Source organism: Trachemys scripta, chromosome 12 (assembly GCF_013100865.1).
Source record: "Trachemys scripta elegans isolate TJP31775 chromosome 12, CAS_Tse_1.0, whole genome shotgun sequence".
NCBI lineage: Eukaryota > Metazoa > Chordata > Testudines > Emydidae > Trachemys > Trachemys scripta.
In genome coordinates, this window is record NC_048309.1 from 28,374,055 (window position 1) to 28,392,692 (window position 18,638).

General features: G+C 50.5%; 1 protein-coding gene across 2 annotated transcripts in view; it reads left to right on the top strand.

The window, feature by feature from the left end:
• The first annotated feature begins 4,515 nt into the window (after nt 1-4,515).
• SNTA1 (syntrophin alpha 1) overlaps nt 4,516-18,638 on the top strand; it is a 70,857-nt gene continuing 56,734 nt past the window's right edge. The window contains exons 1-2 of one of the 2 annotated variants that reach the window (XM_034787088.1): nt 4,516-4,863; nt 9,989-10,174. In XM_034787088.1, coding sequence (XP_034642979.1) covers nt 4,596-4,863; nt 9,989-10,174 — 454 coding nt within the window. In that variant the 5' untranslated portion in view covers nt 4,516-4,595. The remainder of the gene's footprint in view (nt 4,864-9,988; nt 10,175-18,638) is intronic. The other variant, XM_034787089.1, reaches the window with a different exon arrangement.

An 18,638-nucleotide genomic window follows, 5' to 3' on the forward strand; every position in this document is an offset into this window, starting at 1 on the left:
CACAGGTCCAGACGCGGCAGGCAGGCTCCCCCGTCGATGCTGCGTACTCCTCTCGCCGAGCTGGAATACCGGCGTCGACAGCGAGCACTTCCAGGATCGATCCCAGAAGATCGATTGCTTACTGCCGGACCCAGAGGTAAGTGTAGACCTACCCTGAGTGCCTGAGCTCCCTAAACTGCTCCCTGCTCTGCCCTGCCCAGCTGGCCGGCGCTCTGATAGACTTTGCTGGCTGCTTTAACCGGGAGGGGACCGGAGCCCGACTGCTGCTGTCTGACACAGTGAAGCAGAGTGGCCTCCCTCCCAGCTTGAGAGCGAGAGACCACTACAGCCACATGTGTGGGTCCCACAGACCTGGGTTTACAATGCAGGGTAAACCTACCCACTGATTTCAATTCACCGGGGATGGATTTGCCCCACTCAGTATAAATATGTAAGATATGTTTATAAGACAAATCAGTGGTAAAGAGGAACAACACTGTAATGTGAAAAGCTTTTCTAATCACTACATTTAATCACAAAGAAGAGTCCATTATTAACAGAGGTTAGGCAATCTGCGGCGGCAATTCGGCAGGAGGTCCTTTGCTCCCAGCGGGAGTGAGGGACCGTCCGCCGAATTGCCGCCGAATACCTGGACGTGCCGCCCCTCTCCGGAGCGGCCGCCCCAAGCACCTGCTTGCCAGGCTGGTGCCTGGAGCCAGCCCTGCTTGCTGGCAAGAATACTGTGAGAGACTGTATCAACAGCTTTGCTAAAGTCAAGATATATCATGTCCACTGCTTTCCCCATATCCATAACTTGTGGCTGAAATAAAGTAAATCTAGACCAGGGGTTCTCAAACTTCATTGTACTACAGCCCCCTTCTGACAACAAAAATTACGACATGACCCCACGATGGGGGACCGAAGCCTGAGCCTGCCCAAGCCCCACTGCCACGGGCAGGGGGACTAACCTGGAGCTGAAGGGCTTCAGGCCCGGGCAGGGGGCCGGTAACCAGAGCGCCACAGCCCAAGGCTGAAGCTGTAGATTGAGCCCCACCACTCAGGGCTGAAGCCCTGTGCCCCAGCAAGTCTAACGCCAGTCCTGGCAACCCCATTAAAACAGGGTCTCGACCCAAAGTTTGAGAACCGCTGATCTAGACACTACATGCAACAATGCACTCGGAAAAAGTCCTATATGGGGGGCATCCCTGCCTTACCCGGTGGGGTGGGGGGGTATTCCTATTTGGGCACCTACATAACAGCCAGAATTTCAAAATTGCTCAACACCCAAGCTGCACCCTTTAAAATAAAAATCTAGTCACTTCAGTGCCTAAATGGGAGCTGAACTGTTTGAAAATATGGCGCATGAGATGTAATTCTCTCTTACCAGATGACGCCCTCTCCTTTCTGATATTTTATCCATCCGTGCACCCCGAGCCCTGACTGGGAGTGGTTTTCTACCTGGCGGCACAGGAAGGGAAATCAGTTACCTACCGTCTGTCCCACCCAGAAGTCACACCTGCTACTGCTCTTTGTTAAAAGTACACTTGCCACCACATTGCTCACGGCAGCAAGTGGATCCTGACCTGGTTAGGGTTAGATGTTCAGAGAACACCTGGTGAGCAGCACTATGGCAGGGAATTATGGCTGTTTGGCAGGACCACTTGAAGCTATCGCTTTGGCTCTCTCAGAATCATTTCCCCACCTACATGTTCACTGCACCTTTTGCAAAGGTGGTTGGCTTTAAATGCACCCTGGGTTTATACAGTCTCTGTGGGATTCTTGTCCAGCGATTTCTCCAGTTCTCACAGTTTTATGGAAGACACAAAAGCCAGATACAGTCACACCCTGGGCTTCCTACTTCCCAAGTTTATTCTGCTTTGTTTTCCAGTTAAATGGATCTGCTAAGGGGTCAGAGAGGACAGTTTGCAGCAATAGGATCCTACTGATATTCCCATTTGTGTTCAGGCATAGTTCATGATTCCTGCAGATTCTCCTGTGGAGCCAAGATTTGCATCCAAAGAAGAGGGAAATCTCTGCTCCTCCACATCTGGTTCTCTCTTCTCTCCATGCTTTGGGGCAGGCCTCCAATGTACGGAAACCTTGGGGACAGGCATAGAGAAGTGGCCAGACCAACACATGCACATGGCATGTTTCTAAATACAAGGTTGGTCCCTAGGGCTTCCTGTCCAAGGGCCTCAAAGCACTGAACACACATGAATTAACCATAACATCCCAGTGAGGTAGGTGATTATCAACCTAATTTTACAGATGGAGAAACTACCACACAAAGAGGGGAAGGCCGAGGACCTCAAAGGTATTTAGGCACTGTTGTATTAATTTAGATGGAATATATGGGCCAAAGGTGTTAACATACCCACTCACTGTCCAACATTAAACAGTTTCAGACAAAGTTTGGGGTTTGATATACACAGACCTTAGCCTGCTTCCTACCCTGGCAAACACACCAGTAAACACTTTTTAAATCTTTTATTAGAGAAATAGAAAAAAAGAAAACCACGTAAAGTATTTGAAATATAAATTAAGGCTTTTATTTTAACCATTTTTGTTGTTGTTTTTTCTTTTTAATCTGTGGAGAATTTGTAGAAGGGAAATCCTCCTTGTGTCAGAGTTTTTTAGATGGCGTTAAAAATGGCAATAAATGTCCTTTGGGGGAACAGAGAAGAACTTAGTGAAGATGGGCTGCAGCTGTTGTTAAAGTCTGATCCTGTTTCATAACAGACAAAAGGAGACAAACACACACAAAAGGGATGAGAAAAGAACAGCCAAGATAGAAAATACAGCTTCTGTCTCTGGTGTTGACTTTCACTTGCAACCTTGCTGCTGGAGAAACAGAGGCCCAGCACACAATCTTATTAGCCACTCCGAGGCCTGGCAAACTTGCACCAGCATCGGGCTGTTTAGATCATTGCTTTTAGCTGCCTTTTTTTGGTCACAAGCTTACAGCAGTGTTGCAGTCTTGGCTGACGAAGCCAGACACTTATTAGACAGAAGGAAAAAGGAGAGGGACAGGAAAGAGAAGAAATAAGGTGGGAAAGGAAAAGGACACATAGGGGCAGGGGAAGAGAGACAGTCTCCCATTCCAGGTGTTGGCTGGGATTCAGCTGGAGGTGGTGGTGTCATCTGGGACTGGGTTCCTCTCCCTGGTTCCATCTGGTCAGGACATCCTTCAGGATTAGGACGAAGAAGTTCCGGGTCACAGGTGACCATGGGGGGTGGCAGTCATGGTGGAGCTCATTTTTTGCCTTTCTCTCATCTCTCAATCTGCCAGCATTGCGACAGCCTCCATCTGTTTGTATTGTTTCCCCAACGTCTCCGTTTTTAAAAGCCCCCCCAAGGGAGCGCTGGGTGAATAGCCCATTCTTTCATTATTTTGTTCACCAATAGGCCTAACTTCTGACATACCAATTTTGGCTTATTGCTTTTTGGTCTTACACTGTCTTATTTACTAGGTTTGCGTTTAATACAGTCCTTGAGCTATATTAGTTGGCCTTTTGGTTTGTATTGAGTTTTTTTTTTTGTCTCCATTTTGCAACTTTTCCCATTGACATTTATTGCCGTAGGTTACTGTGACACTCCATCAACTTTCACAAAAACAACGAGGAATCTGTTTTTGTGGATACAGACTAACACGGCTACGGCTACCCCTCTGATACTTGCCATCAACTTTCACTTCCTTTTTACATTTGAGTTTACAATTAAGGTAAATTTGCTGGCCCAATTATGACAACAGAACCTAAGGTCCCCTGAAATCAGTGGGAGTGGATAGTGCTTCCTACATATTTTTAAGGATCTGTGTTGAAGTGACTGGCCCAAGGCTGGACTGGGAGCTAGAGGCAGAACTGGCATGAGGTCCTTGGAATCCTAATTCCTAGCCCCCTACTCTGACCACCCCTCTCCCTGAAGAGCTGGCAATCCTTTGCCTGCTTAATTGATTTGCAACATTTGGACAAGCTGGGCTGGGTATTTCTTCATCTAGCCCTAGTGGCCACATGCTGATGGGAAGGGAAGATGGGGAGAGGGAAGATGGGGGCAAGTGTATCTGATGTGCTGGGGAAAGAGAAGTAACTGGGCCTCTTGCCGTGGATCAGGGATGAACCCCGCTGTTCCTGGCCGGGAAAGAGATCTCCAAAGTCTGCAGGGCGCCCCAGCCTGGGGATCGGCAGGCACTGGCCCGGCTAGGAGCTCTGCCCCTTCTGCCGCGAACCGAAGGCTACTCCTGGCCCGCAGCCGAGGTTCCGGCCTGGCTCCGCAGCCGGTGCCCCCGTCCCTGCGCCCGGCTCCTGGGCAGGTCCCTGCCTTGATGCCCGCGGGCGCTGAGAGGCGGCTCCGAGGGAAAGGTCTGGGCGGTGCCCATGTGTCCGCCGCAGCCCCGTGCGCCCCGGGGAGAGGAGAGGCGTGTCGGGAGGCGGCTCCCTGGGCGGGGCGGCGGCTCGCTGCCCCTGTGCCCGGCAGCCCGCTGTCCCTCCCGGGGGAGGGCCCGGGGGCGGCGCCCTGGGGGTGGCTCAGTGCCCGGTGCCCCCGCTCCGCGCCGTGCGCCCCGGCCCCTGGCAGGCGGGAGGCGGCGCAGCAGCAGCTATCCCAGGAATGCGCTGAAGATGGCGGCCGGCAGGAGAGCCCCGAAGAGCGGGCTGCTGGAGCTGCGAGCCCCGGGCGAGCAGTGGCTGCGAGTCCTGGTCACTCTGGCCGAAGACTTCCTGACCGTGAGCCCCGGCAAGGGCGCGGGGGCCGAGGAGCCGCCGCCTGCCCTGGCGCAGCTGAACGGCGGGGAGCCGTGCGCCCAGGTGCCCGAGTCGCTCACCAACGTGAAGCGCACGGTGCGGATCGTGAAGCAGGACGTGGGGGGGCTCGGGATCAGCATCAAAGGTGAGGGGCGCGGCAGAGGGCGAGGGCTCGCCCCGCTGCTGGCCTCGGGCGCTCGCCCCCCTGTCCACGTTGCTCCGGAGAGCAGGGTCCGTGCCCCGTGGGCTGAACCTGCCGCTTGGCTCGAGGGTCCCAGCGACGGCACTGCCGGGCTCTCCCTGGTGGGCACCTTGCAGCGCCCCGCGCCGAGGCGCAGCTGGAGGCGGTCGGTGCCCTGTGGCACCTCGGGGAGTTGGCTGGTGCCTGACCAACTTCTGCGCGCGGCCGGGTGCCAACTCCGTGTTTGCTAAAGCGGTTGGGGAGGATGCCCTGGGGGTGGCCACAGCCCCAGGCCCCCATCTCCCGCTCGCCCTGAGCTGGAGGGGCGCTTAGCACGGCTCCGGCTGAGCTGCCGGGAAGCAACCTGTCACTGCCGCTTGTGCCTGTTGGGGAAGTTGGAAATGGACAAGCGAATCCACCGGAGGCCCCCATCCTGCACTTGCCCGGAGGAGCAGAGTGAAGTCGCTCACGTGTGTGTTTTCAGGGTTAGGCCTTAGGAATGTAACCCATGCAGAGGAGTGACAAGAGTGACAGGTTCTGCTCCTTAATTTCTAAACTCCAAATGTCATGATTTTACAGAGCCCTGTCATATGCAGTGGTTGAAAGTTGCAGTCTTCTAGCAGTGTATATTTAGGTCTGTTATATCAGTTACACAGGTTGCATCAGCTCCCAGTTAAAATGTTACCTTTACATACAAATATAACTTGGCACTGCTCCTGCAAAGACTTACATACATACTCAATGTCCATGTGGTGAGCAACACCATGGAAGCCAAGTGGATTACTCACAGTGCATGAAGTTAAACATGTGCATAAACCTTTGCAGGATTGGAGCCACGGTTTCTTTAAAGTGCTTTTTTATGTGAGTTGTATGCTGGCAGGTTTACATGTGCTGTGTGTGCATACTGTAAATCTAGAATGCAATATCTTCCTACTGTATTTTCCACTGCATGCATCCGATGAAGTGGGTTTTAGCTCACAAAAGCTTATGCTCAAATAAATGTGTTAGTCTCTAAGGTGCCACAAGTACTCCTGTTCTTCACGTGAGATCAGTTTGTGAACCTGAAATTGCCCATCACTTGCACTGTGCCTACCTAACCTTAGGTTAGCCTGAGCATACAGAAAAAGTGATGCCTCTGAAGAAGTGGGGTTTTTTACCCATGAAAGCTTATGCCTGAATAAATGTTAGTCTTTAAGGTGCCATCGGACTCCTCGTTGTTTTTGAGAAAAAGTGAGTGGGTCTAATGTGTCTAAGCAGGGTTGGGTGGTATTGAACAGAAAGGTTAAACTGGATGGGGAGGGGAGGGAGTTATTCTATAATAAATTCCATGAAAGCGTAAAAAGAGCTGAGAATTGTTCTCCCCTTATGTCCCACATAATTCAGTTCATGTCATATTCGGTGTCTTTTAATTGTGAATTCTGATGGTTGTTTGCATTTGCCCACAGGCTAGGCACTGGCATTGCATTTGTATCATCCTGTCACTGATGTGAAAGGGTGTTTTCCTGTTCTTTTATTGGCATTCCTGCACATTAGCCTGCAGCCTGCAACAGAGTTTTGTTCCAAAATACCATCAGTCTTACCAAAATATATCTAAATAAAAATCTGCAGTCCACCGCACTTATTGAATTAATCTCAGTGAAGGCTGTACTGTAAACGCACTGCTATCCTCATGATCAGCACAACTCAAACGACCTCATTTGTGCAACTTTTTTGCTCAGAGGAAGTCAGCACAGTGGCTGGAAGAAGCTCTGAGGAATAGACAGTTTTAGCACAAAATGAACGGGGCTGTGAAGGTATAATTTTCTTGCAGCTGTAGGGCCCAGTTGTTTATTTTAACAATTGATGCTTCACAAGCCACACCTGGCAGACAGACAGCTTTGACCTTCAAAATCCAAGACAGAGATAATGCACCTTGTGGGGAATCTGAGTGAACTCAGAGAGGGTTGACAGGAGGAGATGTTGGAAAACTGGTCTATTGCCAGGCTGGCTTTGGCCCATTAATACATACTGGGTGTGGTTCACATTTCCACCGAATTAAAGCCAACGCAGGAGCCAAGTCGGTCTCTTTCAAATGTTAAAGAGTTGATGTTCTTGCCTCTAGAATTTACGTGGGCTGGGGAAGAGGAAAGGACAGGGCACATCTGGGAGCTGAATAAAGCAGAAAAAAGCTAGCAACTGGCCCAAATGCACCATTCCCCCTATTTCCTTCTTCAGAGAAGTCTTTAATTTAAGTGGCCTGTACATCTAATAATAATCTGATTCTTTTGTGTCTGTTTTGCTCTTAATCCACATCCCCCTCTCCCTCTCTCTGTTTTGCAGTTGAGATGACGCCAGCCTTAGAGAGCTGTTACCGTATATTGATCTTTTCCAATTACAGATCTTTAATGTTGGTGGTGCGGGGGGATGCTGAGGAGATTCCTCATTATAGAAATATGGAACTGGGCCCACATTGTGAGTTCAGTCTCTTGAGGGAGGACTCTTTATCCAGGCATCCCACAAGCCCTTGTTCAATAAAGTCCGTACAGCAAAGCAAAAACAGAACTTCTTTCGATATAGTCACAAAACTAACAGAGCTCAGTCTGGTTCAGTGAAGTCTAGAGCTCTGCCCCTGTTCTGTCTCGGCTGAGTCCTTGCCTAAATGTTCCTATTCATGCTACCAGTGGCAAAAAATGTGGACATCTAGCTCCAGATACTCAAGAGTTCATTTGGCTGCCAGATGGGAGATGAGCTCTTTGGAAAATGTGTCTGCTGGAGCGGGAGCATAACCAGCATCTGTTTAGAGCGTCTAGGCTGATCTAATTGATTCTTCTGTGCCTTCTTCTTTATGCTTTCCCCACTGCTGGAGGGACTTCTTTCTGGAGCATACCATGCAAAGACCATGTATTGCACAGAAACGTGCTCTGATCCCTTTATGTTGCCCAGTTACGGGACTCCCCTTTTGCCTTCAATCTACTGATGAAATATATAAGTGCTATTTAAGAGTTAGGGATAGTTAATAATCGTAATAAAAAGCCACTAAAACCTTCAAGATGTGCATTTTTGTAAATCTTGAGCATCAACATGGCCTTGTTTTTGTAACCTTTGTCCTCCCTTCCTCTATTCCAGTCCCACCGTTTCTCTGCTCCCTTTTCTGTGTCTTGTCTGAATTTTAGAATGAATTTTAGCTCTTTGGCTATTCTGGGGTGGGTTTCACTGGCTCTCTTCCATCCTGGACCTGAGAAACCTTTTTGTTGAAACTGAGGGTATCCGAAAATCAATTCGGTATCGAGGAATAGGCACTTTCCAGCAAAAAAATTTCTGTCTAAAAATTCTCACCCAGCCCTCATTAGCACTAAGGTGCTCCTTCCTAGGAGAAATGTTACTCCATTCAGTTAATGCTTCATTTTTGCAATGACACGTGCATTAGCAAAGTAATAAAAATCCAAACTGGGAGCCATAAACCAGTGCAGCTGGTCATGCAGATGTGAAGGTGACCATTAGCGCCTCGGAGGGTGGAGAAGGCATGGCGGGAAGGCACTACAAAGTGACACTTTTCCATTCAAATGCAATAAATGTCATATTTGAACGTCAGACTTTCCTACCAAAAGAATGAACACTGACAGGAATCTCTAGGTGGCTTCCATTTCTCCGAGGAAACAAGTGGAACTCCAGCAACCTCCCCGGAAGGGCACACCTAGGTTTATCCCAGTGGTTCTCACATTTTTTCGTGCTGTAGACTACTTCCTAAGACAGTGACGCTTCCTGAGCCCCTCTCCTTCCAGCTCGGAGAGTAGAGAGCTGGAGACTATTACTCCATCTGGCTAGGTACTGTTGCCACACTTCTCACCAGAGGAGCCGAGGCCCACATTCTCAAAGTTAGGTAGGTACCTAACTCCCATTGACTTTGAGTTAATCCTGTTGATTTGAGTGCCTTAAAAGTTTTACCAAACAAACACAGAAATGCCCCTTTCCAATTCCCTCCTCCCTCTGTATTAGCCTCCTTTATTGCAGGGCTGGAGTGCCTCACAAACTGAAATATATTTCCCCTCCCAACCCCATTGTGAGGTACTGTTATCCCCATTGTACAGGTGGAGAGCTGAGGCTCAGAGAGAAACTAGGTGACTTGACCAAGGTCACACAGCCTGTTGCAGAGTTGGGAATTGAATCCAGGGTCCCAAGTATCAGGCTAGGGCCTTAACCTCTCTTCCCCTCCAGCTCCTGCTGGGCTTTTGTTCACGGTGGAAGAGCTCAGCCCATGGCTCTTAGGGATTGAGAGCTACGTCCAAGACGCAGTCTCTTGCAATCCAGCAGGGTCGCTCTTTGATGCCTGCAGCCGTCTGTACTCTAAACTTTCTTGGTCATTTCCCAGTTTGACCCAGGCCACCTGTGTATTTGTTAAACTTCGTATTTCGGTGTCATCCACAGACATGGTAGCAGTGGCATTTCCACTAAAGAGACTCTGATGAGAGCCGGACGTGAGATAGCCGTGTAGGGAGCAGATCTGTGCTTCCTTTCTTTTGCATTTCACTTTATTGATGTCTAGTCAGAAGAGCCTCTAGAAACTCTCAGACAGGCCTGGACTGGGGTGGAATAAGCAGCAAGTATCACTGCTGGGAGACTAAAAGATGCTTCATCCATGTGGCAGGAGCTGCTCTGTCCTGCTGCCGCTGCACGGAGCTAAGACTAAGAGCCATCTCTATCAATCATACATGCAGCAACTGGCTGAAACCGAAATTGAGGAATCTCGTATTTCCAAGAAGGGGGCCAGTATCTGGACATCTCTCTTCCATGAGCTATGTGGCGGAATGTATATTCTGAGATTCAAGCAAGAAAAGGACAGTTGCTAGGATCTCTGGGCGGAAGTGGGGTCAGATGCTTACCTCCTCTGATTCATGCTCCTCTGCACAATGATAAAAGTAGTGAAAATGATTTTCTACCCAAAAATGACACCAGCGGTTGCGAATCTGATGCATTACTGGGGAAAATGAGTTAAATCTTGATATATTGGCACTCAGATTTGTTTAAGCAGGATGCTATCTAAGTAGTACTTTCCGCCTTCTGTATATAAATAGTTATATACTAACCACTTCCTTTTTCCTTTTCTTTTCAGGCGGCCGAGAGAATAAAATGCCTATCTTGATTTCCAAGATCTTTAAGGGGCTGGCTGCAGATCAGACAGAGGCGCTGTATGTAGGAGACGCTATCCTCTCCGTCAATGGGGCTGACCTTTCAGAGGCGACGCACGATGAGGCAGTGCAGGCACTGAAGAAGACTGGCAAGGAGGTGGTCTTGGAGGGTAAGTACCAGAGCAGACCTGTGTATGAATGTGGCGAACATTGCCAATAAGACTGTGTGTGCTTTCCCCATGGCTGAAATACAGACCCCATTCCCTCACCCCAGAGGTGCTGCTGGGCTTGTAACATGGCCATTCTGCTACCAAATGGCATTTGCTGTTTGTTTTTATTTCTGCACAATGCATCTAGGTTCAGTGCTGGGAGGTGCCACGGAGGGTTCTCTGGGGGCTCCCCTCCAGGTGCCCTGGAAAGGGCCAGAAGTGTCCAAAATGCAGGGCATGTGGGGCTCAACTGGGCCATGCCTGAATCAGGTAACAAAGGCAGAGTGACCAAATGATGGACCACGGTGAAGGAAGTTTCCACTCGGAAACTCTTAATGCTGAGGAAAGTTTACATGTCCCCTTTGCCATCCCGATCCCATCGAGGGTTCTGCTTAGCCTTGCCAAAGCCATGAGGGCCCGGGCTGAGGCTCCCTGCTGGGGGATGCCCACCGGAGCCAGTCTGACCAGCAAGGGATTTTACATGCTAGATGGGCTGCAATATGGAGGCATCCGCGGTGCCTGCTCTTTGCAATAGTAAGGCCTGCGCTGGCAGTTCGCCAGAAGCCTGAGATCCAAATCTGCATATACATTTACATACCGTTTTTAATTAAAAACAAAATAGGCACAAACCATTCCATCCGCTCATTCTGAGAATGGGAAATAGCTGCTGGGATCTCCCTACATAGATGGACAGAACCTGCTTGTTCTGCTCAGTCTCCAAGGTGGCTGTGGGGCAGGACTCTGAGACACCTTGGGGCTGCACTCTGGGTTAAATGTGGCATTTCAGTTCAGTTCTGCATTGCCCGGCTCACCCCAGATCTTAGTGTGCGTCACTTCGCATTCTGGGGATCACAATGCTGATGCTACTGGCTAGATCTGGCGAAGGTGCAGTGCAGGCTTTCTTCCCCATGGGCTCTGCCGCCGTCTTCACCACAATCCTCATGTGTGTTTCCCCTTCAGCTCCACGCTTGGGTCTCCCCCATGGCTTGGTCCTGGCCTGCAGCACCCCCGGTATTACAGTGAAGGGCCTGGTCTGATCAGACTCTGTTAACAGAGTGTGACTGGTGCTTTCTGATAGAGATAAATGTGGGGAGTGATGATATCGCATTTCAGCTTCAAATGCTTTACGGACATGCACTGAGATCTCCACTGGAGGGCCCGGGGAACTAGGCTCCGACTGCGCTTTCCATTTCACCCCCAGATGCACTGAGGCAGAGTGGAGATGACTAGTCTCGGAGGGAGTCAGTGTCAGAGTGTAGGAACCTAGGCCCACGTTAGACCTGGGTGATCGCTGGTTTTAGACTGAGTTTGGATCTTAGCATGAGCCGTGTGCTCAAAGCATGGACCAAACAAATAAGATCATGAGAGAGAAGAGTTGTTTGTGTTGTATTCGTAGTGACCCTGGAAATACCAGTGTTACCTGATTGAACATCTGGGCTGAAGTAATAGAAATATAGAAAACAGGGTTAACTGGGCATCAGGTTCAGGGTTTAGCCCAAAAACTCCCTTTTTTGTCTTTCACTGAAGTCCATTAATCGGCAACGACATCCGTTGTTTGCTATTGAGTGTGAAGAGCAAGGGTTTCTAGGGCTCTTGGGCAGAGCTTTTCCTTACCCTCAGGAGCCGTGCCATGATAGGAAGGTGTCTCCTGGGCCTGAACTCGTTGCAAGTTTTTTGGCCAATGTTTATAACTGTGTTGCTGCTAGTGTATAAAATACAAGAGTGTATATGGTTATATTGGTGTTTGGGATGCAACCAGCACCAAGTGGCCCTTTGGGACAAATAAAGGAAACTGAGTGCTGTGAAACCTTATAAATGTATTAGGAAAATAATTTCCAACAGGTAGCGGAGGTTAAACTCAGGACTTGGCTGAGGCCATCATATTAATTTTCATGTGTGTCTTGCTGAGATTTGAACCCAGGTATTCAAAGATGAAAATCCAGTGAGCTGGGAAATCCGTTCAGCTCCCTGTTCTAAGTACTAAAAGAGAGATTTTAAGCTGTAATGTTGTTTGTTTTGTGTTTGAAATTCCAGTGAAAGCTCAGGCTAGCCAGAGCACAGAGTGTTCCGGTCACATCTCTTCCCACTCCTGGCATGCTGAGAACCTCCTCCCCTGCCCACAGGAGGGGCAGCTCCCCTATGGGATGATTTGCCCCCTTTTTGGCCCCTGTAAGCTACCAAAGCAGCATAAAGGGGCCATAGCAGGGGCTGGAATCTGGCTTGCAGTTAGACAACATGGACAATTGTTCTGTGTAACCCTGAGCCTCTGGGGCATAGGGTGTAAATATGTCAAGTTCTAAACCCTTGAAAGCCAAAGTTTAATAATGGACGTCAGAGTAGCCTAGTACTTATCCAGCAACTTTCCTCCTGGACTCATCCTCACCTACAGCAGCATGAACAGACTAGATTTGGTGCCTGAAAAAAATAATGACCATTAAAAAAATCCCATCACCCAGGTCCCAGTGAGAGGGGAGATCTGGGAATACTGATCTGGTGGTTTTGGAAGATGTTAGTTTTAAACCAAGCTGTTTCCGAGGATCACAAATCTGAGTGATCTGTAAAACTCAACTGACTTGAATAACGGCAGAGACATTGTGAGAACCATTAAAGCTTTGGGGACTCTCCCAGCAGGTCGATGAGAGGTGTCTTGTCTTCACTGATTGCAGTTGTGACTGCCTGGCACATCTCAGAGCTATAGGAGAGATGAAGTGTTATTGCCAGGTGAGCTGGCAGTGAAGGACTGCAGGTGTCTGAAGGTTTCAGGAGACCCACTTAATCCAGACGCCTGGGAGGAGACTCTCACACTGCCTTGCGTCTGAGCCAGCAGACTGAACTGCTGGGCACTGGGAAAGGTTGACCCTGCAGTCACTGGCAAGAGGCTCATGTTAGTGGCCTGACTGCTCTAAGAACTCCTACGTCCTCTGCGAAGTGGAGAGGCCAGTCATGCTGTACCGAAGGAGAACCCGTAACTGGCCAAAGGAGAGAGTCACAGTGACTGGGCTGGGAGAGATGAGACAATGGAGATTAGTGGTGTTTGTGCTCTGAATCTATTAGCCTGGTCTGCCTGTCCAACAAGCGGGAGAGTTTGACATTGCGCTCAGCTGCCTGAGTCCCTGCTTCACCCGAGCAGGCCCTGCCAGCCTATCAACCCCGGGTAGAGCGGAGGTGGACTGGCACAAGAAGGGCAGACTACTAGAGAGCTAATGTCAAGTTTTAGTGGGGAGCGCAAACATCCTGGTTGTGACCTGTCTTCTCCTCCTCCTTCTGCCAGAACAGCCACGAGAACGAAAGAGCCAGCCCGGGATCCCCCTGGGTTCTGGCCCTACCCCCAGAGAAGCCTCTCTCGGTCAGTCGGCCAATGACAAATCATTTAGCATCTCCCCAGTGTTTGGTTTGAAAGCCAGGGCAGAGGCTCAGCTGGCGGATAGCCGCATACCCTATTGATTTCTGAGTCGCTGAGCAGAGCTGAGACCTGGCCCTGGGTGTAAATGCTAACGCTCTCCCTTAGCTGGACACATCCTGCATTCCTTGGGCTGGATTTAGTGCTGGTGAGAGGTGCTGAGTTGACATCCCATGAGACGGAAGCACAGCTGGGCAGTACCAGCTCCCCCCATGCTGCCTCCCACCAGCATGCTTCAGAGACAGAAGAACATAAGAAGGGTCAGACTGGGTCAGACCAATGGTTTACTTAGCCCAGTATCCTGTCTTCCAACCATGGCCGGTGCCAGATGCTTCCGAGGGAATGAACAGACCAGGGCAGTTATCAAATGATCCATCCCCTGCCCTCCAATCCCAGCTTCTGGCAGTTGGAGTTTAAGGACACCTAGAGCATGAGGTTGCCTTCTTGCTATTGTAGCTAACAGCTAGCGATGGAGCTGTCCTTCATGGACTTCTCTTGTTCTTTTTTTGCCTCCTTCCGGGGTGACAGCAGAGTGCTCTCCTCGCCCCCCAAGCCCCACTGACAAGTACAGGCCTTGGCCTCTCTGCTGGGGCCCTGTAGGGAAGGGGACAAGTTGTTTTGTGTAGGTTTTTGTGGCCTGCGCACCAGTCTGCTAGGCCGTGGGCTGAGACCAACCCTCCATGTAGCCTGTAGAACAATGGCTAGTCCTGAGGGACCAGGCTGTCACCCAGCTAGGAGGACCCACACAGGGGACAGCCTTGTGGAGTTTCTTACTAGATCATTCCTTCAAAGTGTGGGTCAGGCAGAGGGGTCACAGCCAAGATCTGGTGGGTCCCCAGGGATCCATCAGAGCCTGGGGCGTCCCGTTGGAGGAGCGTCTCTCCCTGGAGGCAGGTTCAACGGCACAGACAGAAGGTCCTGGAGCCAGAGCCAGTGCAGCCCTCTGCCAAGATATCACTTTGCTTTCCAGAGGAGACAATGCATTGTTCACCTCCTGCCATTGTAGGGAGTCTTGCCCACTGGAAAGCACTCCAAGGGATGCAGCAGGGACACTCCTCACTTCCACGCAGGCGGAGGGGAGAATCTAGGCATGGAGCAGCCCCTCCCTGTGTGCATCCTGACCGGGCACTCTGGCCCGGGTCAGTGTTAAATGCTTTTAGGAGCAGCCTTTTTCTTTTGCCCTTTTGGGCTTCTGCAGGGATCGGGGAGGGGGAGAGCGTCTCTGGGGCTATTGGGACAGGGAGAAAGGCCAGGTTTAGGTATAATGAATCCAGGGGCTGCAGACATGGCTCCAGGAACATAGGCCTCACTGCCATTGGCCCGAGTAGGGCTGCCTTAACTGGCAGCAGACTTGGTCATGCTCAGACACAAAACCCCTACCCTGCAAGGTGTCACAGGAGCAGGGACAAGCTGGCAGCATGAGGCTGATTAATAATAACTTCTAACTTCCGTCCAGCCTGGCACCTTGACTCTGGCAGTGGCCAGTACCAGTTGCTTCAGCAGGTGGTGTAACCTCATCCCCTCCGTTTTGTGCCTCTATAAAGGACAATCGGACAATGACTGGCCTTCAAGGCAATCTTTCCCTAACCCTGGGTATCTAGTCTTTGATTTCTGTCCTGAACCATGGAGGCTGATATCTCTGATACCTTTTTAATCCTAGCTAGTGGAACTGTGGGTATTATTATTATTATTATTATTCATATCTGTGTCCAGTCCTTTTCTGAATCTTCCTTACTAAACTCTTTGCCTGAGCAATAGCTTGTGGCAGAGAGTTCCACTGACTAATTGTGTTGTGTAAAAGAACGATTCCTGTTTTATTTTATTTTGTCGCCCTTGTTCTTGTATGCTCAGAAAGGGTTACTAGGAACCCCCGATTTACATTCATTATACAGTGCACTATCTCTCTCTCTCATATTTTTCTCCTCCCTTAAGTAATGGTCCTAACCATTTAAATCTGTCTTCGCATTGAGTCTTGCCAGGCCTTCCACTACTTCTCTGACACTTCCTTGTGCCTTTTCTATCTCTGCTGTATTGTTTGGAGGCACAGAGGTGATTTGCCCAGCGTTGTGCAATGACTCAGTGGCAGGGCTGGAAATAGAGGCCAGGAGTCCTAACTCTCAGCCACGTGCTTTCACCTTAGCGCACAAATGACGTAACTGAGAATTGGTTTCTGTCGAGTGGGTAGACGGGCAGTGGAGTTGCTACGTCTAACATCACAGCAGTTAGGGAAGGGCTGGAGACCTTGCGGAGGGGGAGTAGAGGGAGATTTTGTAATGTCTTTGCTAAGGGGTCTGTAGGAGGGAGGAGCCGTTCTCTTGCGGATTCTCAATCCACTAACAATAAACTAAACTCCACCGTTTCCATTGCTGTGTCCCATCAGCCCTACAGCTAGGAGTGCAGAGCAGCAACTGCCTCAGCTGTGAGGAGGGAGGGAGGGGCCTTTTCTCAGACACAGCTAAACTCGCCCTCCCCTTCAGCTCTGCTAATCAGCGAGCCCAAAGGCGACTCAGATCCATGGAGTACTGTGGCCCTGCAGACTTGGCCTGTGTGAACAGGAGAGCTGTTCTCTTTGGCTCCAAATGCTTCCTTGCCCTCTTCTTTGGATCTGAAGGGCTTTCCCTCCCCCACCCCCTGCCCCAAACTGCATTGTCTCTAAACTCTTTTTAGCTTTGCTCAGCCCTTTCTGTGGCTTGGTTCCTCCTCTCTCCGGAGCCTCCGGAACCACACATCATCCTGTGGAATGTGCTCCTCTGCACAGTTGCTGGAAGTTGATCTTTTTAACCAAAGAGAAATGCGAGAACTCCTTTCTCGCCAGGCCTGTGAAATTCCTTCCTCAAACCTCTCGCTCGCTTGCTTGTTTTTCTCTCTTTCCTTTGGCCTGGGTTTGTTTCCTTTTCTCCTAAAGATTCTGGATGAGGCTGGGATGAGCTGCCTTGTGTCTAGGGAGAGAGATTAGAGGAAGCCCCTCTTCCCCACCTGAACTGTTTACTCAACCTGCTGATTAGAGGGCAGTGCTGAGAACACGGATCTGCAGAGAGGGCTTCGCTGTAGTTTGCTGGGGCTCAGATGAGACCCAGCAGGCTTCTTTAATAAATTAAAAATTCCAGCAGGTAAACTCCAAAGGGAAGCTGGCAAGGTTTGCTCCTGTGTTCAGAGACTTGGCGTCTTCATTTGATTCCTTTGCAGCCTCACAGGGGTTAAGCAGCAGAAAGTACTGGCTTCCCATTGCTCAGTGTGGCTGGGTGCAGGTAACCTCACTCGAGCGTGGCAGGGCCCTGTTCGCTTCATTGCAGGAAAGCCAGTTCAGGTGTCTGGGCCAAACTGAAAGGAATTCAGATGTCCTAGCTCGGCACATGCTCATTTCCTTGGCTGTTTCCATTGCTGAGATACCAAGGCAAGACGTGACGGCTCCAGCACTATGAGTTCACTAAATAAACATGTCTGGCTCTCAGGTTTTGGGGTTGGGATGGTACCTAGCCTTTGTGCAGCTCTGTTCCCCACTGAGCAGTGATGATGGCATGGGGGGAGGTGGCAGGGAGGCGAGGGTCAGGACCTGCCTTTCCTCACCTGCAGTGTTCCAGGCTCTCCTAGCCATGCTCTGGTGCAACACATCCCTGCTTAGCTGATTGCAGCCTGAGCTGATGTGGCTGCAGACAGAACATTGTTAAGCAAAGAAGGTGGGGTTGTTTTTTAAATTCTCCTCTCTGTATCTTTGTTCCACTGGCCCTTAAAGGCTGGGGAGGTGGGAGAGGTGGGGGGGCATTCTGGCTCTTGCTGAAGAGCAGGTCCCCTGAGCAAGGGCCTGAGTCATACAGCTGAGCAGCTGGGTGGCCGGAGTGCTCCAGCTGTGCTCGACAGCACTCTTGGGAGCCATCCAGCATCGACAGCGGGGTGAGCTGCGGGTTTCCCAGCTCGGGTCTCTCCGATTCCTCAGCTTTCTGGGGGTTCTTTCCTCTGACAAGCCTGGGAGCCTGGATTCCAGCTTCGTTCCCATTTCCTTTTCCAGCTGTGATTTGTTTTGCAGGCCACTTGGAACCCTGACTTGGAGCATTTCACAAAAAGACCAATCCATTGTCTGGCTTGGTTCGCTCAGGTCAGCATCCTTGTGCCTCAGACGTATCCCAGCCCTGCCTCCTTTCTCAACTGATTCCAGCTGCATAGCTTCTCCCGGGGTTCTGACCTATGCATGCGCTCTGGTTTGCCTCCAAAAATGTTAACTGGAAGCAGGTGGGTGAGCACTAAGTCCCTGGGCAGTGAGTGGGAAGCAAGGAAAGGGGCTGAGATTGTAGACAGAGCTGAAGTCTTTTGCCAGTCAGTCTCCTCCCTGGATACCTGAAAGTAGGTGGCTTGAAACTTGGGATTTTCCTGGTCCATCCAGGGACATTTTTCTGGGCAATCTGAGAGTCTGTCTCTGCTAATCTGGCCGATACACTAGGGTTAGTCAGGGAGCAATTCTTTGCTTCTACACAGTGGGCCAGATGCTCTGCTGGTGTGACTCCACTGAGTCCCAATGAGAGCTTGGCCCCACGTGCACCCTTAACTAGAGTACCCCAACGAAAAGCACTTGGCACTTCTGTAACTCGGCCCCCCCAGGATCTCCAAGCACTTCATGAACTTTCTGTTGCCCACAACAAACAGAAGCGAGACAGCTGGCTCGTTCTACACTATGCCCATCCCCAACCAGACTATACCAGCTGTGGTGAGTCTGTAGGGGTGGCTACCCTGCGATGTGGGGTGGAACTGCAGGGTGAGCAGACATACCTCAGCTAGCTTCAGTCTGGCTCGCTCGGGTATCAGAGCAGGGAAGCCCCATCCACGCGGGTTGCAGCATGGGCTGTGCTTTGTAGGTAGAGTCTAGCGCTAGGCCATGCAGCTTCTCTCCACCCCGCTGAAGGTGAAGTTCTGCCTTTGGTGGTGTCGCTGGCCGTGCCTCAGAAGTGTGCCTGGGCTGGCACCAACTAGGGCAGTTCTGCTCAGGCCTGTGCCATGGAGTAGCCCCCTTTTCCAACTGCAACATGCGGGGGA